Source organism: Onychostoma macrolepis, chromosome 17 (genome assembly GCF_012432095.1).
Source record: "Onychostoma macrolepis isolate SWU-2019 chromosome 17, ASM1243209v1, whole genome shotgun sequence".
Taxonomy (NCBI): domain Eukaryota; kingdom Metazoa; phylum Chordata; class Actinopteri; order Cypriniformes; family Cyprinidae; genus Onychostoma; species Onychostoma macrolepis.
Window position 1 is genome coordinate 4,494,470 of NC_081171.1, and position 16,353 is coordinate 4,510,822.

Below are 16,353 nucleotides of genomic sequence, written 5' to 3' on the forward strand. Positions count from 1 at the left end.
TTTCTCAGTGAACCTTTGCATTATTCAGTTTCCTGCATCTTAATACGTATGGCAAAATAAGAGTGAAGACTAGTGATTTATATCAGTCCAGTTTGCCTGTAAACCGCATTCGTTGTATACTATCTCTGGATGGGGTTGGCAGTCATGTGATCCACAGCACCATTCCGTCAGAGCGCGGGTTGCCTTCGCACGCCGAAAAATCCCTTATTTAGGGATTATTTTGCGCCAATGCACAGCATCCCGCTGCATTGATTTTAATGTTCTGTGGGGTAAAATCTCCAATGAGCATCTGGCTACCATTTAGACGCATTGAGAGCGAGTTGAAAGAGGTGAGTTTGCTGATAGAAATGAATGCAGAATTTTTATTTTATTACTCGAATTAATTGTTTTCTTGTTGGCTCACATTGTTCTCATTTGATTTCTTTGGAATGTCACAGTAATAGTCAATGTTGTATACTCGATGGTTGTGTAATTATATCACGAGTGTAGGTGGCAACCATAGTTGATGGATTTATTCTAAACTGCATCCAGTTTAATTACCTTAATTACCTGCCACAATTCTTATATAAGCAGATGTATGAAAATGAGCTCGTTATGATTCGACAGCCCTATATGGATATTTTTATATTCATTGTATAATAGTTTAACAGTGAGATTATGTTTTAAACGAAATTTTATATATATTGTTAAGCCTAAGAGAAACGCATGGAAAAAGTAATAATTCTATTGGAAATGAGAATAAAGGCAGTTATGAAGTCTTAGGTTGGGTGTCATTAAAATTCAGCCATCATCACATCCCTGTTGCCATGACGCCTGCGAGCTGCCTCATCCTTAGTTGTGCAGATATTTCTGTATCTTTTTTTTTTTTCTTTTGCACGTATGCATGCCTTTTTATACAGATGCTTCGATGCATAATTTCTGTTGCGTTATTCTGAGTATAAAGCATGAATTGCAGGGGCTTTGAACGTCCTGTGACGTAATGAGGACCAATGTCAACTCAAGTGTGGGTGCAGAAAGAGAAATGAAATGCCTTTAAATGATTCTGCATGCAGAGCTTGTCTCATCATAGGTGGCTTGTTCTTGCTTTTCAATCTGCAAATGATATGTGGCTTTTTCATATAAATAAATACATTTGTGTGTGTGTGTGTGTTTCTTTTGCATAGAAATCCTGGACTACCGAAGACTGAAAGCTGGTTTTGTATAATGAGGATAAACTGCAATAGGCCTTGACTTTTGATTTAGATGTAATTCACATTATTTTGTTGAACAGAAATAGAACAGACTGCATTGCTCATAGTCTCAGACAATAATGGCCTGATATTAGTCACACTTTTTCTTAAGACACATCTGCAGTTAAGCATTCTCAGGTTGTACTGCACATTTTTTGAATAAGCAAGCAAAATGGAGCACTCCTTCAAAGACGGAATTCGGACCAATAATGTCCAGGGACTATGAAGAGGTGAGTATTTTCAGAAACTACATTTTGCATTCTGTTTCTGGTGCATAGAAAGCATATATGTTCTTTAATTCAGTTGTAGTTCATTTTGGAAACAGAAATTTGACAGATAATGCAAGTGGCATTCCATCTATATTCTATCTAAAACCATTATAAACTCAATTTTTTTGTTTAATTCTTTTAGAATTATTAGGCATGTTTTTGCAGTTTTCATGGTATTAGATGTGATTTCTGTGCCACTAGCAACACAAATTTGAATTGCAAAAAATTTGAAAATATATATTTTTTGTATATATTTTGTATATGTGACTGTTAAGGGCTTACATTTCTCTTGCTTGTTAAATTTTTATAGGAGAAGGTATTTTAACATATTAAAATAATGTTGATTTACAATGGTGAAAGAAATGGTGACCAGTTACAGCATTTAAAATACACACTTTCCCCTAAAATTTTAACCTAACATTTTGATTCTGAAGAAAAAAATCTCCATGCTAAATTTTTATTTTTATATTTTACTTATATATATACTTTTATTTATTAGTTTATCATTATGTTTAAATTATTTTATGTTAATCAGTTTGAATTACCAATGTGTTTGAAATGTGCTATAGACTAAAAGCGTAACCCCACACACACACACAAAAGCTGTCACTAGGGTCGTAGCCTTTTTAAAAGGTACATCTTTATACCTTATTTACCCCAAAAGGGTGCATATTTGTGCCTTAAAATTACATATTAGTACTATTACTACCTTTAGTGACAACTTTTGTACTTTTTTTTTCTTCTGAGTGTGTATAAATAAACTTGCCCTGCCTAACTACCCATTTACTGAATGAATATGCACATATTCTATTATAACTTAATATTAATTACCACTTTAAAATGATAGATTTTCAATATTTCAGCATTAACTCCCTGTCATCTCCCTCTATACCTGTAGCCTGGTCAGTCTGTAGGGATGTTGGCTGCGGTGGAACATGGTCCGGTCCTCTGCAGTGACTCCAACATCCTCTGCCTCTCATGGAAAGGGAGAGTTCCCAAAAGTGAGAAGGAGAAGCCGGTGTGCAGGAAGCGCTACTATGAGGAGGGCTGGCTGGCCACTGGGAACGCCAGGGGTGTTGTGGGTGTGACGTTCACGTCTAGTCACTGTAGAAGGGACAGAAATACCCCACAACGAATCAACTTCAATTTACGGGGTCATAACAGTGAGGTGGGAGTTTGCCTCTTCTTTAGATTTTTTGTTTTTCTACCAACAGCCACATGATGGGTCAAAGTTAGCTCTTCCACAAACTGAGGTATATGCTAACATATAAAAGGTGCACAATGCTATACACACAAATACAAAACACTTTAACATAAAAATAATGCAATAAACGTTACTAATGCAAGATATAACCCTCATTTACACAACTGATAAGAAAAACTAAGAAGGAAACAGTTATGTCAATAAAAATCAGATGTGAGCTGTCACACAGAGAATTCTGGGAATGTCAGTTTATGGCTTGTCATTGTAAATTATAAGATGACTTCCAAAAACAGTATATATGAAATGTCCTATTAGAACTATTACAGTTTTTCACTATATAGTAAGAGGACTTACCGTAGTATTTTTCATCTTTACCTTCAAAATTTTTACAGTGTATGTTTTGATAAATCATATATGAGGTAAAAACTTCAGTCAAATCAGTGGACTAGAAAAATATATTTTATTCTATATTCTAAGTTGAGCTAAAATGACCATCTATTTGTCAATTTGCCATCCTATGCATGAGTAGCATGTACTCTTTCTGCTAGAACTTCATTCCCATGGTGCTGTTTTTGTACAGGTTGTCCTTGTTAGATGGAATGAACCGTTTCAGAAGCTTGCAACGTGTGACATGGAGGGAGGGATATTTGTGTGGATCCAGTATGAAGGAAGATGGTCTGTAGAGTTGGTGAATGACAGAGGTGCTCAGGTATGTTAGTATTTCATGCTTATTTTTTAATCTGTCCTGAATGTCAATGTATTTTCATGATATGTCAATATTCCTGAACTTACTAATATGTTTTGATAAAACATGCATTATCTTAAATGCATTATTAACCTTGTAAAGCCTAAAATATTAAATAATAGTCAGATTTTTTAAAAACAAAATAATGAAAAATCTTGAAAACAAGTTTTTAAGTATGACATTTGATACATCAGCCTTAATAGCTCATATAGTATGATATATCAATATGTAGCTCATACTCGATAAACTATCAATCAAATGATGAAGATTGTGTACAACAGGTTTTTCAGCAATTTTGAACATTCTGATAATTTAGAGGTCTTATATATCAAAAATTATACAGTAGGGTTTATAGTAAGACAATGCAAATAAAGTAAAGTATGATGTAATGATTCAATTATTTCCTTTTTCCATGCCACTTTCTCATGTTATTCATTATTGGGGATTATTGTCCAAAATTACTCGTAGTTATAAAACAGAAAACAAAATGTAGTTAATTTCTTAATATAAATTCAAAATCAGAATCAGAAAAGATAATGTGTCTTTTAGTGAAATTTTCCATCATCTGGCCCTTTTCTAATAGAATCAAGCTATTATTCTAACATGAACTGCTTAATGAACTAGTGGTTTGTCATCTAGGTGAGTGACTTCACCTGGTCACATGATGGTACACAGGCCTTAATCGCCTACAGGGATGGTTTTGTCCTGGTGGGTTCGGTGAGCGGTCAGAGACACTGGTCATCTGAGATCAATCTGGAGAGCCAGATCACCTGTGGAATCTGGACCCCTGATGACCAGCAGGTAACTCTTTGCTGTGGCCTCATCAAACTGAGGGAAAAGTGCATTTGTTGTCAACAGGTTGTTTGCAAATGATGAAATGACTTGGACCGATGCCCTTGGAGCGATGCCTGAGTTTCCTAATTTGGTGTTTGCATTCATTTAATCTCCCTAGGTGCTTTTTGGAACAGCAGACGGGCAAGTCATAGTGATGGACTGCCACGGCCGCATGCTTGCCCATGTTCTTCTGCATGAGTCAGATGGCATAGTCAGCATGTCTTGGAACTGCCCAAACTTCCTGGTGGAGGACAGCACTGAGAGCGATACAGACTCTGATGACCCTACTCCAGCTCAAGGTACTTTATACTCTTAAATGAAGTAAAGTCAAATTTATTTGTTTAGCACTTTTCACAATACACATTGAGAAAATCATGATGTTGATAATATCTTATTATCTTCATGCCTTATAGGCACATTTAGCAGATTAGCCCTGGACGATAATATACTTTTATGACTATATAAGCAATCAGTTAGTTGAAATATGCTATATACTGCAGTATATAGTGTGCAGTATATTGAGCTGAGTGAGTATTCTCTATGTATGCACATGAAGTTGGACATACTTATATATATAAAAAGCTGGGCGATAATTTTGCAAATAAATAAAGTCAAGCAGTTTTTTCACTGTATTCTTGAGTCTCTTGGCGATTATAAAATTTTGAGATTACATAATAGGTTTTTAAGACCAGTGCACTGCATGCATCATCCATTAATGAAAGAAAAGTGAAGCCTTATTGTGTTTTTTCCAAGTTTTTTCTAAAGAACCATAAAGCTCCACTTTGGATCTTTATTTTTGAAAATATAAAAATGTTATTCGTTTTTATGGATCTTTGCAAGGCAGTGATGAGTATTTGACTTTCTGAATGTTATTAACTATAAAACCATGTTTCCTTTCAAGTGCAAAATCTCAAACCACTGCTCACAGTCAGCTTCATATCAGGAGACATTAGTTTGATGAACAACTATGATGACCTTTCACCTAACATTATACGCTCAGGACTGAAAGGTAAAACAGTGTTGTTTTTGGAATAAATAAATTACCAAGTATGTGTTTTATAACTGCCACTGGATGATTATTAACATAAAATTCCAAGTTATTTTTAACATAATGTGCATCTGTGGCATGCTGTTGATTAAATTTTATAGTAAAAAAGGTTTTTCATGGTTTAGGAACTTCTGGTTACACCTACCAAGGAATTCAGTAAAAATGCTGATCCTCTGTGACAGAGCCACACATCATACTGTAATCTGACTGGACAGACTTTTGTTTTTTCAGATGTGGAGGTACAATGGTGCTCTCAGGGAGACCTGCTGGCAGTGGCCGGGATGGAGAGACACGGCCTGCCTGCTGACTCAGCCTGTGCCTCTTTAATGAGGAACGCCCTTGTCAAGTTTTACAATGTCCAAGGGGAACATATATACACTTTAGAAACTCCAGCCCAAGTGAGCTGTAACCAGTCATCATTTAACAGTTTAAGCATATATACACTATCCGTTAAAAGTTTGGAATAATTAAGTTTTTTATGTTTTTGAAAGAAATCTACTATGCTCAGTAACCAAGGTTGCATTTTTCTTCAAAAATACAGTAAAACTCTAATACTGTGAAATAGTATTTCAATTTAAAGCAACTGTTTTCTATTTGAAAATATTCAAAGGGTTACTCCACTCCAAAATTAAAATTTTGTCATTAATCACTTACCCCCATGTCGTTCCAAACCCATAAAAGCTTTGTTCGTCTTCGGGACACAATTTAAGATATTTTGGATGAAAACCGGGAGGCTTGTGACTGTCCCATTGACTGCCAAATAAATAACACTGTCAAGGCCCAGAAAAGTATTAAAGACATCATCAAAATAGTCCGTCTGCCATCAGTTGGTTCAATCTGAATTTTATGAAGCGATGAGAATACTTTTTGTATGCAAAGAAAACAAAAATTACGACTATTCAACAATTCATCTCCTCCGCGTCACTGTAGCGCCATTTTGGAGAATATCGTTTGAATTTCGTTTGATTTGAACGAAAACAGTGTATCAGTGTGGTGTGGCTGACACAGAACAGCGTACGCAGTTTGCGTCCAGCGGATATTCTATTTTTGTTATTTTTGTTTTCCCGGTTTTCATCCAAAATATCTTAAATTGTGTTCCAAAGACAGATTAAGCTTTTATGGGTTTGGAACGACATGGGTGTTAGTGATTAATGACAAAATTTTCCTTTTGGGGTGGAGTAACCCTACATTTTTTTTATTTATTCCTGTGATGAGGAAAGCTGAAATTTCAGCATTATGACTTCAGTCTTCAGTGTCACATGATCCTTCAGAAATCATTCTAATATGCTGATTGGGTGCTGAATTATTAATAACGGTTCTTATTATTAGCAGTGTTGAATACAGTTTTTGCTGATTAATATTTTTGTGGAAACAGTGATAATTTTTTTTCAAGACTTTCTGATGAATAGTATGTTAAAAAGAACAGCAATGGCTCACATTTTAATGATAATATTTTAATGATTTGATGTGTCTGTTACTGGTCGTGGCTGTGGATGAAGAGAGCTCGACGAAGGAGTACGGAAACAGAAATCTTTTAATAAGCTTCAACACACTTAGACCATTAAACAACATCAAGCTGAGACAACGACAGACAGAAAACTGAGGACTTAAAAAGGAAAAGGAACAAAGGAGCAAACAAGATAATAAATGCAAATCAGGTGGGGATAATAAACGATGTTTGACTAATGATGAAGACCGGAACAAAACCAAATAAGGGCAAACGGGAAACTAGAAGGGACAAACACGTAACATATCGCCCCCCCTCCTGGGGGGAGGCGCCCTGGAGGCCTGTGCAGGACCAGGACAAGGGAGGCCATGGCGGGTCAGGGGAGTCCGGCGGCCATGGCGTGTTCATTTTTTTGGAAGGCCAAGACTGAGGAAGTCTTGTCCTTCGGTCCGGCCACACAGGCAGTGACTATATGCCCCCCCCCCCCAATTTGATATATCTGTACATATTTTAATTTCTTTTTATATATGTCTTATTCACCCCAAACTTTTTAATGGTATAATTGTTTCAATAAAAATATTGAGCGGCAAAAGCTGTTTTCAATATTGATAATTATATTGTTTCTTAAGCACCAAATCAGCATATTATGATTATTTCTGAAATATGACACTGAAGACTGGAGTAAAATCATTTTTAACTACATATTGATATTTAGCTGTTTCCCCCCTTGCTGTCTCAGAACAGTGCTGCAACCCATTTTAAGTTATGTCTCACCACATGAGAACCACTGATATAAACAACACCCTACATAAAATAATAAATAAGCTATATATAATTTATATATCTTTTTATTTTAGAGGCCCATCACCACGATTTGCTGGGGTCACAGGGACTCGCGTCTGTTTCTGGCCTGTGGTCCAGCCCTGTACGTAGTGCGTGTGGAGCACCGTGTGGCCAGCCTGCAGCTTCTGTGTCAGCAGGGCATTGCCAGTGCTCTTAAAGAGGAGAGAGATGTGGGAAAACTGAACATACCTTCACTCCTCTGTTCCTATGTTACCACTGCTTTCATTCCAACTATCAAGGTACAAAAGAAGCAAGTGAAGTTTTTGATGTATGCTAATGTATGCATTGAACTTAATGCATAATCTTTTTCATCTCACCAGCCACCAATCCCTGATCCGAATAACATCCGAGACTTTGTGAGCTATCCAACAACAGGGAATGAACGCTTGCACTGCACTATGAAACGTTCAGAGGAGAATCTAGAAGCAGGAGGCCCCTGTTATACCCTCTATCTGGAACACCTGGGAGGTTTGGTGCCTATTCTCAAGGGTCGTCGCATCAGCAAACTGCGACCAGAGTTTGTCATTATGGACCCAAAAATGGATGGTAAAGCAGGTACTGCTATATGCACTGTTGCTCATCATGTACACTTTAAACTCAAGCTTAAAGGGATACTCCACCCCAAAATGATCATTTTGTCATTAATCACTTAGCCCCATGTCGTTCCAAACCCATAAAAGCTTAATTCGTCTTCGGAACACAATTTAAGATATTTTAGATGAAAACCGGGAGGCTTGTGACTGTCCCATTGACTGCAAAGTAAATTACACTGTCAAGAATACTCCATCTGCCATCAGTGGTTCAACCGTAACGTTATGAAGCGACGAGAATACTTTTTGTATGGAAATAAAACAAAAATAATGACTTTATTCAACAATTCGGCACCGTAACATCACCGCAGCGCCATTTTGGAGAATATCCGCTGGACGCAAGCAGCGTATGCTGTTCTGTGTCAGCCGCGACATAGGAATGCGCTGTTTGCGTTCAAATCAAAGCGTAAATCCACGTAGAAAAAGTATCCTTGTGTCACGGCTGACACAGAAGAGCGTACGCATTTTGCGTGCAGCGATAATTTCCAAAATGGCGCTACGGTGATGTTACGGTGCCGAATTGTTGAATAAAGTCGTTATTTTTGTTTTATTTCCATACAAAAAGTATTCTTGTTTCTTCATAACGTTACGGTTGAACCACTGATGGAAGATGGAGTGTTCTGACGATGTTTTTCATACTTTTCTGGACCTTGACAGTGTAATTTACTTTGCAGTCAATGGGACAGTCACAAGCCTCCCGGTTTTCATCCAAAATATCTTAAATTGTGTTCCGAAGACGAATTAAGCTTTTACGGGTTTGGAACGACATGGGGGTAAGTGATTAATGACAAAATTTAAATTTTGGGGTGGAGTATCCCTTCAATGTGTAAATGCATTGATATTTAATTTTCTGGTCTTTAAAAGCTGGTCTTTAATTTGATCTAATCTTGTCTTTCAGATGAGGTCTGTGTAAATGGCATGATCTCCTATATGACTGACAGCTGTAACTGCTCAGACTCAAGCGATATTGAGTTGAGCGATGAGTGGGTTGGGCGAAAGTCGCCCAAACTTTCTAGAGGAAACAGGTCACCTAAGCTTCCTAGGTACTCTAAACATATAAGGTACTGTTGAATATAAAATTCGCACAATATTACAGGGTGTCTGAAACTAAAAATAAATGTTTGTTCCATCACAACCTTGACAAAACACAATATAATAAATTTCTGAAAAACTTACAAAAAAAACCCAACTTTTTACTTGATAGCAAGTTAAATTTCATATTTGTTTTATTCTCTAGAATTAATATGGAATCAAGAAAGTCTCCTAAACTTGCCCAAACATCTCAAGAAATGTCTAGGTCTCCTAGATTACCAAAGAAGCCTCCAGTCCGGTCTCCGAGTCTTACTCGAAGAGAATTTCCAGTTGATGGCTTTAGTGAGGTACTTATCATCTTATTTGCAAGCTAATTTTGGTAATAATTTTATATTAATCTACTTGCCTAGAATTAATATGGGAAGTGTTTGTATTTATTGCCTCTGTCTACTCAATACTGAGTGAGACATTTGTCACATTTATTGCAGCATGACCTTAGCAGAAACCTCATATTTCTTTAAACTCCTGCTTTTTGACAGTAAATGGACTATGACCTTGAATATTTTCTATAGCTATCACTTAATTTGCTTTGCAGCATAATTACTTGGCCCAGGTCACCTCTAACATTTGGGGAACAAAGTTTAAGATTGTAGGCCTTGCCTCATTTTTGCCAGCTAACTTGGGAGCAGGTATGTTGTCAGGTTTTGTATTCGAACAGTTTCACATAATTAATATAAATAATGTTCTTAATGTTTTTAAAATATGTCTTGACATGGTGTTCCAGTTATTTATAAAACTAGTTTGCTGCACCTGCAACCTCGTCAGATGACCATTTATTTGCCTGAGGTGCGTAAAATATCCCTGGACTTTATGAGTCTGCCAGTTTTCAATCCCAATGTGTTCAGTGAAGATGAAGATGATTTACCTGGTAAGTATCAGTGGAACATTTTTGTACATTTTGTCTCTGTATAGTTTAACTAAAACAAGAAAGAAATCTCAATATGTTCCTGCTTATTTCTAGTTATGGGACCCTCTGGAGTGTCAGCCGACAATCCTCCTTGCACAGTTAATATCCCCATCGCTCCAATTCACAGCCCTGCTCAAGCCATGTCACCTACGCAGAGTATAGGCCTAGTGCAGTCTCTCCTAGCCAATCAGAATATTCAGCTTGATGTCCTTACCAATCCCACTGCCACTGCAGCAGCGGCAGCTGCAGCCGCAGCAGCGACAGCAGCAGCAACAGCAGCAGCAGCTAATGCAACAGTATCTGAGCATAGTCAGGACACTGTGACAGCACAGTACACTGTTCCAACCAGATATTCCAACCCTGGACAGGTGATTTTCAGTGGACTGGAAATGAGTAATATCCTGAGTGGAACTCTTCCTCCTCCTCCACATCATCTGCCACAACAACCCCACCAACAACGTCAACAACAACAGCAGCAACAAGACCATCAACAATCTAAACATCAACAGCAATTACAACCACAGCAGCATCATCTGAAATTGCAACATCAATCACAGCAGCTGCATCAACAGTCGCTGCAGCAGCAACACATGCAACATCAGCAGCAACTGCAAACGCAGCAGCATCAACAACAACAACTGCAACAGCAGCATCAACAGCAACTGCAACAGCAGCATCAACAGCAACTGCAACAGCAGCATCAACAACTGCAACATCAGCATCAACAGCAACTGCAACAGCAGCATCAACAGCAACTGCAACAGCATCATCAACAACAACAACAACTGCAACAGCAGCATCAACAACAACAACAACTGCAACAGCAGCATCAACAACTGCAACAGCAGCATCAACAGCAGTTGCAACAACATCAACAGCAACTGCATCAGCAGCAAATGCAACAGCAGCAACTGCAACAGCAGCAACAACAGATTCAGCAGCAAGTGCAGCAGCATCAACAACAAATTCATCAACAGCATCAACAACAATTCCAACAGCAACAGCACCAGTTGCAGCTTCAGCATGAGCAAATGCAGCAGCAGCAGCAACAGATGCAACAACAGCAGCAACAAATTCGACAGCAAATACAAGAAATGAGACAGCAGCAGCAGCAACTTCAACAGCAACATCAACAAATACAGCTGCAGCATCAACAAATGCAAAGACAGCATCAGCAAATGCAGCATCAGCTTAAAATGCAAATGTCCATTCAACATCCACCTTCAGGGTATGCTACTCTATCCCTGCATCAGTTACAGCTAATGCCTCAAATTCCTCATCCAGACCAGCCTCCAGACAGAGGAGAACAAGTCCTCCCTCTGAAGATTCCCTCACGACCACAGTCATTTATTGAAACTGACACCATTGAGATACAGATCCGCAAAGTAAACCCTCCACCACCTTACCCAGGTACAGTGGTATCTGCTGCAGCTGCCACACCCACTACGGCCCCTCCTGGTCTTCTTGTTAGCAATGAGAATGGCACTACACTGTCAACAGATCCATGTTTAACTAAGGATGAATTCTCTCTTCACCCAATTAGCCTCCAGTACCCAACTCCACTAGGCTATGAAAGAATCACAACTTTTGACAGCAGCGGAAATGTCGAAGAGGTGTGTCGCCCAAGGAGACGCCTTTTAAGGAACCAAAATGCCTATGGGATTCAAGGAATGGGCAGCTCCGCCACATTGAAAGTAACTTCATCTGAGAACAAGAAGGTCCTGTTGCCGTACAGCTCAGCAACTCTTAGTCGCCTCTCCGTGCCTAGATATTCCATACCTAGCGGAGACCCACCACCTTATCCTGACACATCTAGCCAAATGAACACAATCAGAAGTCCCACGCAAAGGATTGACAGCAGTTTGATTCATGCCACTTTACGCCGTGATCGCAGGGAACCGACACTGAAGGTTTCTCAAATGGTGGATACAGTGAGAACTCTACCGACTAAATCCAAAATGAATGGTTCTCTCACTCTCTCCTATCAGCCAAGGATACCTACGACTTTGTATACATGCACTCAGTGTAGTAGTAATAGCAGCAGCACTAGTGTAAGTGTCACTGGTGGTGGCACCAACAGCAGTGGAATTGCTGGAGGAACTGTGGTGAGGCAAGACTTTCCACCTGGAAAAGGGGCCCAACACAGCACAATAATTGTGCACTCCAAAAGTGCCTCGCCATTAGCCTCCCAGTCTTCCTACAACCTCCTGAGTCCCATTGACAACAGTAGAGATAGAACTGTCTATGTGAACTCTGCCTTTACGGAAGACGAGACACTAAGTCAGCAGTGCCATCTTGAAAAGTCAGTGCGGCATTTAACACTTGGGGATGTAAACTTGACAGTCAAACGGCCTCCACCTTACCAGTGGGACTCTCCTGCAGCAGAACAACTCTGGATACCTCAAGAGCAAAATTTATTGCCCGGACCTTCAGCACCACCACATAAGCCACCACCATTTTTACTTAGCCAACCACAGCACTTAGACATGACCCGACTACCTTTTGTCCTTTCAACAAAGCCTCCCCCCAGTCCCAGTTCTATGACCCTCCCTTCAGCCTATCAGTTATCCCTTTCACCCTTCCCATCAGTTGTAGGGCATGGTGGACCTCAACTACAGCCTTTGCAGAGTCCTGCACAATCATGTGGCCCCAATGACATGGTAACATCTAGCCCTTTCAGCCAACCAGAACCAACTTTAGTCCTACCCCCAGGTTATCCCTCAAATTTGACCAATCTAGGTTGTTGCACTCTGCCTCCCATGTACCCAGGGACTAGCTCATGCAGCAACCTTCAGCTGCATCCAATGAGCTTGCATCCTTGGAGCACATACAGCACTTGTCCTCCCATGCCAGACCATTCTGCCACATTGCCCAGTAAGACTCATCAGGCCCTGGAGAAGCCAGTTCTCTCTCCGCCTCCACCACCTCCACCTCCCCCACCACCTCCTCCTCCACCTCCTCTCCCTCCTCCTCCTCCACCCGTCGAGCTCTTGAATCAACAGAGTACTCCCGAGGTGGTCGCAGAATCTGGGGAGAGCTTTCAGGATCAGTCCTCTCTTAATGAGAGTCCACAAGGAGCAGAGAGGTTCAGCAAGAAGGCACGTAAGAGGCTTGACAGTAGGGCAGAAGAGGCCAATATGTCTGGAGTTTCTGAAGGGAAATCCAAAAAAGAGAGTCGCACGCTCTCTGACTTCAATTCCCTGATCTCCAGCCCAAGACTTAGCAGCAGGGAAAAGAAGAAACCTAAAGGGCAGAAAGAGCCATTGAACAAGGCCAAGAAACTGAGTAGGACCTCAAATGAGTTCCAGGACAGCTCCGAGAGTGAGCCTGAACTCTTCATCAGTGGTGATGAATTGATGAACCAAAGCCAGAGCAGCAAGAAAGGATGGAAGAGCAAACGCAATCTGCGTACAGCAAACGAACTTGAAGAAATCAAGTGTCGTAAAGCTAACGAGAGAGAGGATCGTAGTCTTGGCAGCCAAGGCTTTGTCTATGTCATGGCCAACAAGCAGCCATTGTGGAACGAAGCTACCCAGGTTTACCAGCTTGACTTTGGAGGACGGGTGACACAGGAGTCAGCCAAAAACTTTCAGATTGAGCTTGATGGACGCCAGGTAAGTGATTTTGTTTATTTTTAGAAACCAGTTTGAAAATAATATTTTTTGCAGTTCCATGTTGTGACACTAGGGGCAAATAAATTACACCTTTAACAAATATGCACCATACATGATCAGTAGCTTTGAGCAGTGGTTCTTAATCCTGGTCCTGGGGACACCTTGCTCTGCACAGTTTGCATGTCTCCCTTATTTCACACATCTGATTCAGATCACCAGCTCATTAGGAGAGAGCTCCATGAATTGAACAGTTTGACAGATAAGGGAGACATAGAAAATGTGCAAAGCAGGGTGTCCCCAGGACCAGGATAAAGAACCACTGGTTCTGAGTAATAAACATCTACCCTGCAACCATTACCCTGCATCTAACCCCATAATTCTCTATTACAGGTAATGCAGTTTGGCAGAATCGATGGCAATGCATATATCCTGGATTTTCAGTATCCATTCTCAGCGGTACAGGCATTTGCTGTGGCCTTGGCCAATGTAACTCAGAGACTTAAATAGAAAACCTCTCCAGCAATCTTGTCCTTGAGAACAGAATTACTGAAAAAGAGTTTATTGTTAATTGCAGATTGTGAGAAATATTACATTCTCTGCTGCCATAACGTCTGTGCAATGCCGGTTAGTAGGCGAGAGATCTGGTCACTCAGGCAGAGCGTACACAAGACGTAGACAAGTGGTCCGACAATAGATTTAGTGCTTTAAAGTACCTTTTTGTTTACAGAGGTACAAGCTGATTTAAGGTTCCACCTAAAAGGTGGTACACTTCTGAAAAAAGTTAATATTTGTGTATTGATGGAATATTATTTTATTTATGAATTCACTTTCATTGATTTTTTTCCCATTTATTTCATTAGCATATAATGGTGTGATTTAAATATGAAGATACTTACTAAAGATGAATGTTAGACTGTGGGCTTTGTTTCTTTTTTCCCTTGACTTCCCCACCTCCTTTTATGTTTGTACCTGAGATTTATGTGCCAAATTTGGATTTCCTATGTATAATCATTGTAAAGTGACAGATTTTGACTATTGTTTGTGGTCAGTAACCAATGAAAATCTAGAGAGGGGATAAAAACAACTTATGTTTGAATGTTCTCATCCCGTGACTCACTTCCATGAAGTGAAACAGAGATAATATATTCAAGTTATAATCATATTTTCCCAATTGTGCCACTATAATGAATGCATTTTTATGGTTTAAAAATCAATTTAACTTTAAATTTAACTTTTTCTTCACAAAATGTCTTATGTTATATTGCATCATTTGCACACTGTGTTATTGCAGTATCTCAGTAATGTCCTTTTTGAATGAATATTTGATTTTTAATGTTAACAGTAACAGAAATGTTTGAAAATTTTTTAATTACTTTCAAATATATTATATTATATTGTCATTGTCATGTAAGTGACATGACAGAAAAGTGCTGTAGTTAGATGTACCTGAAAATGTACTCATATCGTCCATGACACTTTAGCACGAACTATATAGTATGCATTAATTTAGCCAAAAATGTCTTATACAGTATCACTATATATGGATCAGACTTAACACACTGTATATTATGCAATGAATGGAATCTAAATGAAATTGAAAGCTGATATGTAGGAGTTTTTCTCATTGGTTTAATAGTCAACCCAGGTTTGATTTATGTAAAGGGACATCTTTTAATAATTATATTTAATAATTGGTTTCAAATATTTAATGTATTAATGTTAAATATTCTGCATCAATATTTAATAGTTCTAATGGCAAATCAGCTAATTGATTTGTTTGTTGTTGCTTAGTTTCTGATGTTTTCCAATAATTTCGTCAGTTTTAATCACATTTTTGTTGTAAGCCAAACAGTGGTTCAGAGTGGGGTAGTGTTGATATGGTTGACGTTTTAAGCACTTCTTGATTATTCTTGATGTTGTATGCTTTGATGATTTGCAGTTGCAGTTATTTCTAGACACTTTGTACTGGGATATTCAGGCCCAGTTTAAATTATGTGGAATGTGAGGCTTTAACTGTGCTTTATTGCTTAATTATTCTAATGTACATTTACAAAATGTAATTCAAGGGTGTCTTGGAAAAGCATTAGAATGTCTGTGCAGAGTAGGCTTAAAGTCATGAAATAAAATCAAACTAGTTTGATGAAATCTGTGTTGATTATTGATGCTGTAAAATGATCTCAATCAAGGTTTTTGGACATATTAGTATTTAATTCACACCTGCCTCAGCTTTGATTAGCTACCAACCAATTCAAAGTTTACTGTGTATTTTAATTTTTTTCTCCAGTGTCTTGGGAGCACCAACTACAGCGAGTTTGTTACTGCACTGTACCTCTAGACGGCGCACTTATGTTCGCATTGTGCTTCCTAGTCCTTGTTGGAATATTGAGTTTGATTCACGTAACACGGTTCGCGTCAACGAGCTTGCTTATTAAACCGACTAATTTTTTGGATTCAGTTTTTAATTATATTAATTCGTTTATGTTGTAATTGCTGTTCTGTATTGGGCTATTAAAATTGCATTAAATGTTGTG

At 38.8% G+C, this 16,353-nt stretch overlaps 1 protein-coding gene and 1 pseudogene across 2 annotated transcripts; one reads left to right on the forward strand and one right to left on the reverse strand.

Annotated features, from left to right (window-relative positions):
- LOC131523534 (NACHT, LRR and PYD domains-containing protein 3-like) overlaps positions 1–16,353 on the reverse strand; it is a 454,982-nt pseudogene that overhangs the window by 243,200 nt on the left and 195,429 nt on the right.
- On the forward strand, positions 287–16,245 carry tulp4b (TUB like protein 4b). 2 transcript variants are annotated; one of them, XM_058749894.1, is made up of 16 exons: positions 287–329; positions 1,164–1,459; positions 2,397–2,666; positions 3,283–3,411; positions 4,087–4,248; positions 4,400–4,580; positions 5,183–5,290; positions 5,561–5,727; positions 7,634–7,858; positions 7,940–8,174; positions 9,108–9,270; positions 9,447–9,588; positions 9,837–9,930; positions 10,026–10,169; positions 10,263–13,822; positions 14,213–16,245. In XM_058749894.1, the coding sequence occupies exons 2-16, from the start codon at positions 1,439–1,441 to the stop codon at positions 14,327–14,329; spliced, it is 5,718 nt and encodes a 1,905-aa protein (XP_058605877.1). In that variant the 5' UTR covers positions 287–329; positions 1,164–1,438; the 3' UTR covers positions 14,330–16,245. The 2 variants fall into 2 exon arrangements, with proteins under 2 accessions (XP_058605877.1, XP_058605878.1); XM_058749895.1 differs by having other exon boundaries at positions 9,108–9,252.